Source organism: Gracilinanus agilis, chromosome 5 (genome assembly GCF_016433145.1).
Source record: "Gracilinanus agilis isolate LMUSP501 chromosome 5, AgileGrace, whole genome shotgun sequence".
Classification (NCBI taxonomy): Eukaryota; Metazoa; Chordata; class Mammalia; order Didelphimorphia; family Didelphidae; genus Gracilinanus; species Gracilinanus agilis.
In genome coordinates this window covers 45,665,043-45,674,777 of record NC_058134.1, presented here as the reverse complement: position 1 = coordinate 45,674,777, position 9,735 = coordinate 45,665,043, and the positions used below count along the sequence as shown (strand labels likewise).

Sequence of the window (9,735 nt, the reverse complement as noted above, 5' to 3'; positions counted from 1 at the left end):
GAAGGAAGGAAGGAAGGAAGGAAGGAAGGAAGGAAGGAAGGAAGGAAAAAAGGAAAGGAAGGAAAAAAGGAAAGGAAAGAAGGAAGGAAGGATGGCTGCATGGCGTGAGGCTCTGGATGGTTTGTCCAGTCAATCCTAACTGGATGCTACAGCAAAGCCCCATTATTAAGCATATAAGACACCCCTCCAGTCTTTTTGTATTCTCTTAACATCTGAAGATGACAAAATACTACAGCAGCTTACAAATGGTTAAAAGGGAAAACAAGATTTTTGGAGTTAGCTCATGCTCTAGTAAGCCAGTCTCAAAAAGCTCCAGGAACTTGGAAGCACCCATAGACAATTTGCTTGGCTCACAATCTAATTCTAATGCTCGGCAATAATCCTGTCTTCAGGTTGCCTGTCTTGGGCCACCTTCTTCAAATAACNAGGAAGGAAGGAAGGAAGGAAGGAAAAAAGGAAAGGAAGGAGGGAGGGACAGACTACTAGATGATTGTTCTGTCATCTTCCCTAGTCAAATTAAATCTAGACTACGGTGTTCACTTTTGAGGGCTATTAATATAAGAAGCACTTTACAAAACAGGAGAGCATCCAAAGATGGGCAACTAGGAAGTGCTTTGAAACTGATTGAAAGAGTTAGGGATATTTAGCTAGAAGAAAGGAAGACTTAGGAAGAGAATTAGAGAATATTTAGCCCGGAAAAAACATACTTTTTTTTCAGGTATTTGAAGGGCTACTATGTAGCAGAAAAATCGGATTTGTCTGCCTGGCCTCAAAAGGCAGTTCTAGCATTATAGGTGAAAGTTTCAAGGGGCAGATTTCAGCTCTGGATAAGAGAAAACAATAGGGTGATCCAGAAGTAGAATGGACTGCACTGACAAGGGCATGTTCTTTTTCACTTGAGTTTTTCAAGCAAAGACTAGAGTATGAATTGTCAGATACATTATAAAAGAGGCTTCTGTTCAGGAAGAAGTTGTGTATTATGACCTTCTAGCTTCCTCCATCTCTGATGATTTCTGGCACTGTAAGCTGTGCAGGCATTGGAGGCATCTTGATAAAAGCAGAAGAAAGAACAGCCAGACTTCCCAAGATGTTTTTCTACAGCAAACTAAACCAGCAGTCACAGTTGGCTGAAAGATGGCTGTGAGATGCTTAAGTCTTAACTAAGCATATATGGACAGTGGGAGAGGGAAGAATCAAAGTGGCCTGTACTTGCCACACTAGGGGACTTGGAAGACTGGAAGTAAATGAGGTTTGGAGAAGAGTAGGTGTAGGGGATGGGGACAATGACTTCCGTTTTGGACATGTTGAATCTGAGATATCTAAAAAAAATTAGTTTTACAGATGGCAATGCAGGACTAAAGTTCAAGAAAGGGTTTTAGAGCTATAGATATAGCTTGGAAATCATCTGCATGGAGACAAAAGTTGGTGAGATCACCAGGAAAAGGTATAAAGACAGAAGAAACAGTTTTCCAAGACAGAGGCTTAGGGGGTACCTACATTTAAACCGTGGAGTGTAGAAAGATGACTGAGAAAAAGCAGTAAGCCATGAAGGAGAACCAAGTGAGCAGTGTCTTGAGAGTCATTAGAAGAAAAGATGTCCATGGGGAGAGGATAGTCAATGTTATAAAAAACTCCAGAAGGGGATGTGGCAAAATTGGGACATTAATGCATTGCTGGTGGAGTTGTGAACTGATCCAACCATTCTGGCTGGCAATTTGGAACTATGCTCAAAGGGCTATAAAAGAATGCCTGCCCTTTGATCCAGCCATACCATTGTTGGGTTTGTACCCCAAAGAGATCATAGATAAACAGACTTGTACGAAAATATTTATAGCTGCGCTTTTTGTGGTGGCAAAGAACTGGAAAAGGAGGGTATGTCCTCCAATTGGGGAATGGCTGAACAAATTGTGGTATATGCTGGTGATGGAATACTATTGCGCTCAAAGGAATAATAAACTGGAGGAATTCTATGTGAACTGGAAAGACCTCCAGGAACTGATGCAGAGTGAAAGGAGCAGAGCCAGAAGAACATTGTACACAGAGACTGATATACTGTGGTAAAATTGAATGTAATGGACCTCTGTACCAGCAGCAATGCAATGACCCAGGACAATTCTGAGGGATTTATGGTAAAGAACGCTACCCACATTCAGAGGAAGGACTGCAGGAGAGGAAACATATAAGAAAAACAATTGCTTGAACGCATGGGTTGGGGTGGACATGATTGAGGGTGTGGACTCGAAACTACCACACCAATGCAAGCACCAACAATTTGGAAATAGATCTGTATCAATGACACATGTTAAAACCAGTAGAAATGCATATCGGCCGTGGGAGGTGGGGAGGTTGGGGGGTGAAGGGGAAAGTAGGAGCATGAATCATGTAACAATGTTAAAAATGAATATTAATAAATATTTTAAAAAAAAACTCCAGAATGCAAATCCTGTAGGAAATGGTTCCTGATTTTTGGAGTACACCTTCAGGGTGACTGAGTTGCTAAACTTCAGACATAATTGAACTACCGCTAACATTTATAAATGGCAGCCCTCAGAACTCATCAAGTTGGGTGTAATTTCAGAACAAATTTAACATGTGGCTTTTTATTTATTTTATTTTTTTTAAACCCTCACCTTCCATCTTGGAGTCAATACTGTGTATTGGCTCCAAGGCAGAAGATTGGTAAGGGCTAGGCAATGGGGCTTAAGTGACTTGCCCAGGGTCACACAGCTGGGAAGTGTCTGAAGCCAGATTTGAACCTAGGACTTCTCATCTCTAGACCTGGCTCTCAATCCACGGAGCTACCCAGCTGCCCCCAACGTCTGGCTTTTTAAAGTGCAAATCTCTGCAGAAATCAGGCCTGCATTAGTTGAACTGGAAGTTGGTCACTGGCACACTCGGAGAGATGGGTTAGAATCCATACAGAGGTGCAAGCTAATTCAGATGCAAGGCTGAGTGCATACAGTGTGGCTTAATTACCCTGGTGACCTTCCCATCAACTTGACTGACTGGTTGAGAAATGCTCAGCCTCTTATGTGAACCAGGGAGAACATAAACTAGACCAGATCGCTGATAAAATGAATAGAGCTGGTACATTTGAGCACTAAGTCATTTGCAGCTAGCACTGACCTCTTACATAATGAAGAGCTATTTCTGTCCTCCGTTTGGATGTCCTATGTAGAACTGATGAATTCAAGTGATGTTTCATTTGTTCATTCATACATTCATTCAGCAAACATTTATTGCATGTCTGCTAACTTGTAGGGAACTTGCTAACAAATACAGCTAAAGAAATAAACAAGATTTAAACTTAAAATGAAAAAATCAGTACCAGAACCAAAGAAATATTCCTAAGCTGTTTTTCCAGGCAGTACTGAAAATGAATTCATTTTACTGGGAACTAAAAAATGTTAGTCTTCAACATAATACTTATGCTGACTCTTTAGTGTATCTGTGATCTCATTGATGTGGTTATTTCTACTCTCTGCCTTTACCCAGGTGTAGTAGGCCACTGGCCTTCTCATCCTGCATGGTTCTTATCCATGTCTTTCCATAAATGTCCATAGAGGGTCTTCCTCTTTTCAGATTCTTAAGAATACTAGTACAACCCTTAGTCTTCCCATGTGTCGTAAGACCACCTCTTTGTCAGGTCATACATATCTGTTGACACTGCTTCTTGTACAACTCCTCTCGGTAATATGTTGGGCTTTGCTTAGACCTGTTATGTATCTGGGTTTTTTTCTTTTTCCAATCAGCAAAAATCTCTCTTCTCTCCCCCTACTCTAACTTTCCCCAGTTGAGAACAAAAGAAAAACATAACTGCTATTTCAAACATGTGTAGGCTAGCAAAACAAATTTCTATATTGGCTGTATCCAAATATGCACACAGACACTTTGCGTTCTCCCTCACTCTGAAGAGATGGGTGCTGTGTTTCACAGAGTCATGGTTGGTCATTTTGCCAATCAGCGTTCCCAAGTCTTTCAAGGTTGTATGTCTTTTCCATATTGTCATTGTATAAATTGTTCTCTTGATTCTTTTGCTTAGTTCATACAAGTCTTTCCAATTTCTCTAAAATCAGTGTGCTTCATTATTTCTTACAGCACAATTGTGTTCCATCACATTATACCAAAACTTGTTCAGCCATTCCCCAACTGATGGACAATCCCTTCAAATTCCCATTCTTTGCAACCTCAAAAAGAGCTCTATGTATTTCCATACATCCTTAGGTAGAATTTGTTTTGCTTCAGATCAATGCCTCCTTTAATCTATCCTCACTCTAATTTCCCCTTTCACCTTCTCCTTTTTCCCTCTAATTTATCTGCTGAGTGAAATGTATTTCAATACCCAAATTCTGTGTGTATGTATTCTTTCCTCCTTTGATCAGTTCAAATGAGAGTGAGATTCAAGTGTCAACTCCCTTGCCCCCTCTCATACCCTCCCCTCTTCTGTATCTATATAAATGTCTACTTTTATATCCTGATTATATGATCATTTTCCCTTGTCTTCCTTTCCTTTTCTCTCCCTAGAATATCCCTCTTCTCCTTTCTTTCCATTTTTCACTTATCAAGATATAACAGAACCCCCTCCCAGGCCTCCTTGTCTAATTAGTCCCTTTATGGCACCAGATGATGGTAGGGTTCAGTGGGAACACATGTATTATCTGCCTATATTTGCATGTAAGCGTGCAAATCATTTAGTCTCTTATGATGGTTCATTTGTATTTGCCTTTTTAGGTTTCTATGTAACTCCTTGGTTTGAACTTCAGATTTTTTTACACAGCTTTGGTATTTTCATAACAAATGCTTTGAAGTCCTCTATTTTTTATTATTTTTATTAATTTTTATTATATTATTTTAATTAAAGCACCTTTTTTCCCTATTTATATTCAGTTTTTCTGAATAAGTTATTCTTGGCTATAAACCTGTATCCTTTGCCTTTGGGAATTATCATAATCCAAGTTCTTCACTCCTCTATGATAGTGAAGACTAAATCCTGAGTGAGCCTGACTGGCTCCCTAGTTCCTGAATTCTCTCCTTCTTATTGCTTACTATCTTTTTCTTTTTTTAACCTGGAAGTTTTGGCTATAATTTTGGATTTTGGCTATAACATTCTTAGGAGTTTCAATTTGGAATTTTCTTTAAAGAGATGACCCGAGGATTCTTTCTATTTCTACTTCGCCCACTGAACCTATGATATATGAGCAGTTCTAAGATTTCTTGAAATAGGTTGTTTGATTTTTTTTAATATAGCATTCAGATAGTCCAGAGATTGTTAATTTTTTATTCTGTTTTCTAAATCAATTGTTTTTGCTGAGATACCTTACATTTTTTTCCCAATGCTTTTAGTCTTTTGACTTTGCTTTAATATTTCTTGCTGTCTCATGGAACCATTAGTTTCTATTTAATCCATTCTAATTTTCAGGGAATTTCCTGGGTTTTATACTTCTTGTGCCAACCTGTTCATTCTTTTTCCAATTCTTTCTACTATTTCTCTTGTTCTTTTTCTTTAGTGCTCACATTTAATTGATAAAAAACAGTTATTAAACTCTTGCCTCATCTCCTCCACAAATTCTGGTTGAATATGTGCTCAAGCTGTGTTTTCCTTTGAGGCTTTGTAGATATTTTGGAATCATCCTCTTCTGGGTTTCTGTCTTCAGTAACCCTGTCATCATAAAAAAGCTTTTTATTGTGGGATTCTTTTTTTGTTTGCTAATTCTTATACCTTGCTTTTTTATTTGGAGCTTGATGTTAGGGCAGGGCTTTTGCATACTTCTGGAGAAAAGGTTTGGGTTGTTTCTGTTGCTGCTTTCTTGGGATATGGAATATTGTATTATTCTAAGATCTCAGTGATAGTTTAGGCTGGGAGCTTGCAAGCTTTCAGTGTTCCCAAAATGCTCTTATCCAGGTCAAAGCCTCATTGCTGTCCTCGTCCCTCACCCCCCACCAGTCTGAGCTCTTCAAGTGTCTGACCTGAGTTTAGATCTGAGCAGCAATCGATGATGGTGGACTTGGTTGCTATCTGCCAGCTAGAAGCTCTGCTGCTTCAGAGGGACAGAATTCCAGGCTTCCCTTTGGTCTAGGAGTCTTGTTCTTATGATTAAAATTCTCTGGAGACTGTATTAATTTATAATTATTTGTTAGTAAAGGTCCTCACCTGGCTGCTCTAATTCCTTGCCACTTTACATGCTGCAGTGCTTCAGCTTGTCCCATAAGTGGCTGCTCCACAAGCCAGTGCATGCCAAGCATTAAATGCTCCAGAGAGGGGAGAGAGAGTGAGTGTCCAGCCAGAGAGAGCACTTCCTTTGTCCCCTCTCTTATAAAGCCAGTTTTCCCACTTCTCCTAGGACTCTTGTCAGTCTCGTCAGAGTTCTGACTTCTTGCCATGCCACCTATGGTGGGGAGTGGAGTTCTGCCAGCTTCCTTCCGTATGCCAGGATGCCATATCAGTTAGGCACACAGTTCTTAGTCAAAGCGTGGTGCTGATGCCAATCCAAAATGGGTTTTCAGACAGAATAAGGGGGTACAATTTATATTAAATTCATGCAATATCCTGATTATTCCTTTGTGAGTTTCCAGCTGAATTAGAAGTTGGAACTGAGACTCTGCTTTGCTCTTGTGAATCTGAGCGACACTATTTGCTCTTGGACTTGTTTCTCCCTTCTTACAGTGTCCAGTCAATAGTGCCTCCCTCCCCCGGAGCACCAATCTTGGGCACAGATCTGGATCTAGGACTCAGAACTCAGTAGTAGGAAATAAAGCTTCCTGTCCCCTATGTCCACGGATCTCATTATCTGACCTCTCTATGCCAAACTGGGCTGGAAAATGACTCCCTGAGATTATTTCTTGGATTTTTTGTTCAAGATTTGAACGGGCACATTCTAGATCTGGGTGGAGGAGATTTTTGGGGGTAGAGAGAAAGCGTACTGTACAGCTTCCTATTTCTCTGCTCTCTTGGGTCCACTGAGCCCGGGCATCTTTCCAGTCAGTGCCCATTAGGTCCCCTTTAGTTCTGTTCTATTCTCCTGAAGTTGTTGTGTCTTCTTGCTCATGGCCATGCATAGCTTCCGGAAGGGGAGAACTAATGTGAAAATTAAATTCAGGACTACAAACATTTATTTATCATGTTCCATAAGTGAGGCAGGCATGGAGGGTATAAAGACACAAACAGCCCCTGACCTCAAGAAATCTCCACTCTTCTGGGTGGGAGGATGAGGACGAGGGGGCAGGAAGGCGAGGAGCAGTTTAGGATCATTAAAATGTGTGATGTAGCCTCACCTCTTCTCCCCGCTCACCCTGGCTTTTTTACCTGGTTGCTCTACTGCAGCGTCTTTTCCTGCTAGAAGCTCTTTTGACTTGCCTGTCCAGCCCCTCCCGCTGAAGGGACGGTTTTCTTTCACTCGCTTCCCCCCAAGTGACCCGCCACAGGTTCTGGGAGGAGCCCTCGTTCTGTTCGGGGCTCCGTGCAGTCAGCACAGTGTCCTCCATGAGCGGGAGCTTCCACGCGGCCAGTGACGCTCTTCTCTGTGGAAATCCCCTCCATGAGCGGTGAGCACCCTGCGGGGATCAGCAAATAAAACGAGGTGTTTTCTGACCCGAGCAGTTGAAGGCCAGCCTTGATTGACCAGCCAGCAGTGGCCCCGGAGCCCTTCTCTTCTTCCCGTCTCCCCGCAGCCTTCCCAGCCCCCGAGGCCATCCTCGGGAAACAGCCCATCTTCAGAGAGAAGAAAAGGGCCGAGCTGGCGCCAGCTTGGGATTGTGCCACTCTTTCCTAACCTTGACCACAGGATGAGTCTTAAAAAGGGATCTCCTTAAATAGGGTGTAACCTTGATAATGGACACGCATTTCTAAAACATTTTATGGTTAGAACACATTATTTTATCTATTTTGTCTTTATTTCATTTGATTCTCACCGCAGCCCTGTGAAAGTATGACAGGATTTGTTTTACAGATGAAGAAACTGAGGCTGAGCGAGGCTGTCTGTGACGGGCCCTCGTCTAGATCCGGAGTCTGAAATGATGCTGTTCCTCCGGTCTGGCCTCTCTTTTTATTAAGCAGAAGTAGAAGTTGTCTGTCAGCTTTACAGCCCTGTAACAAACAGGTCCTCAATACAGCTTTTATCACCATCAGCATCGCTCATCTTCTGGCGGCCCGCAGGCCGGAGCTTCGGCCCTGTCCAGGCCCCAAGCACCGGCACCGCCGCCCCTTCCTTGTTCTCTCTGGGGGGATGAAGCACAGAGCCCGGCCCTGCCCGCACTCGGCCTGGAGAGCCCCACGGCCGGCTGCTGAAGGCCCGCTGCTGACGCCTCGCCCAGGGCCAGCGGCCTGCTTCCCAGGAGACGGTTTAAGGCTCCCGAGGCCTGCGGTCTTGGAAGGAGGCTACCGGGAGGACCTCCCTGCACTGTCCCTTCTCAACAGAAGCCAGGACGGGCAGTTCTACCTGTGAGACCTGGAGGGAAGGAGACTCCTTGGAGGGAAGGAGGCTTCCTCGGACAGCGGCCTCCCATCCTGTGGTTTCTGAAGCCTCGGGCGCGGGCCACAGAACCAGGATGGGGTGGTGACTTCTGTGAGGCTCCTATGGCGGAAAACCATGAGGCATCCCCAGGATCGGATACGCCTGAGGGCTCTGCTTCCTCCTGTCACCCTCCCGGTATCTCCCCGTGCTTAGCCTGCCCGGGAGAGTCACCACCCGTCTGGCAAAGCTGGGGAAGAAACGAGGTGCCAACCAGGGTCCGAGGCCCCCGGCGAGGCCGGCAGCGTCCCTTCAGAAGGGCCTTTCCTCATCTGCCACATCTAGCCAAAGGCAGGCGCGGCACTTTCTCTCCCCTGGAAGTAGCTGGAATGTACAGTGACCCCCGGACTTCCAAGCCGGCTCAGAGACCCGCCACCCGCCCCACATCCCCCACACATGGCGGGGGTCGTCTCAGAGAGCTGGGCTTCAGGCCAGGTGCTGCGCCTGCCTGCCTTCCCCTTCCCTACTCCCTCTCTCCCCCTCTTCTCTTCTCCTGGTTTCCTCTTTCTCCTCTCCTCTCCTCTCCTCTCCTCTCCTCTCTCTTCCCTCCTTTCCTCTCCTCCTCTCCTCTCTCTTCTCTCCTCTCCTCTCCTCCCCTCTTCTCTCCTCCTCTCTTCCCTCCTTTCCTCTCCTCTCTCTCCTCTCCTCTCTTTTATAGACTCCTTGTATCTCCTTGAAGAGCAGCAGAAAGTCATCGGGAGCCTCCAGAGCTGCTGAGGGTCAGCAAGAATCCACGCTGGGGGAGGGGCTCCTGAGGGGAGGCCGGGGTCTGGCTGGGGGGCCGCCCGCTACGTCTATGGACGTACACAAACACCCTCCCCTCTTCCCACCGCCGTGGACGCAGAGGGACAAATCCGGGAGCTCCGGGGCGCCCCAGGCCCCAAAGGGCCTCACGGGGACTCTGGGTCTGAGGCCCGGGCTGGGCTGGGCAGGCCCGCCTGGCTCCGGAGCCGCCACCTGCCTCCCCAGCGGAGCCCCCTCTAAAACTCTTTCTTTTCCTTCCAGATCACTTCAAACGAGAAGCACTTGGAAAGCCTGAGGAAGGAGGGAGCCATCCTCATCCACATGCTGGAGGCCCTCACCCTGCCTAACAGGTGAGGCCCCTCGGGCTGCCAGGACTTTCCCGCAGCCTCCGCGTCTCCCGGCTCTGGGGATTACTCTGGGCTGCCTCCGGAGCGCTCCGGCTTTTGTTGTAGGGCTGCGGCGGGCTTTGATCTTGGGGGGGGGG

At 45.4% G+C, this 9,735-nt stretch overlaps 1 protein-coding gene across 1 annotated transcript in view; it reads left to right on the top strand.

Moving 5' to 3' along the window:
- Positions 1–9,735, top strand: part of ULK4 (unc-51 like kinase 4) — a 660,820-nt gene that overhangs the window by 647,335 nt on the left and 3,750 nt on the right. The window contains exon 36 of the mRNA XM_044679671.1: positions 9,513–9,601. Within this exon, the coding sequence (XP_044535606.1) occupies positions 9,513–9,601 (89 nt within the window). The remainder of the gene's footprint in view (positions 1–9,512; positions 9,602–9,735) is intronic.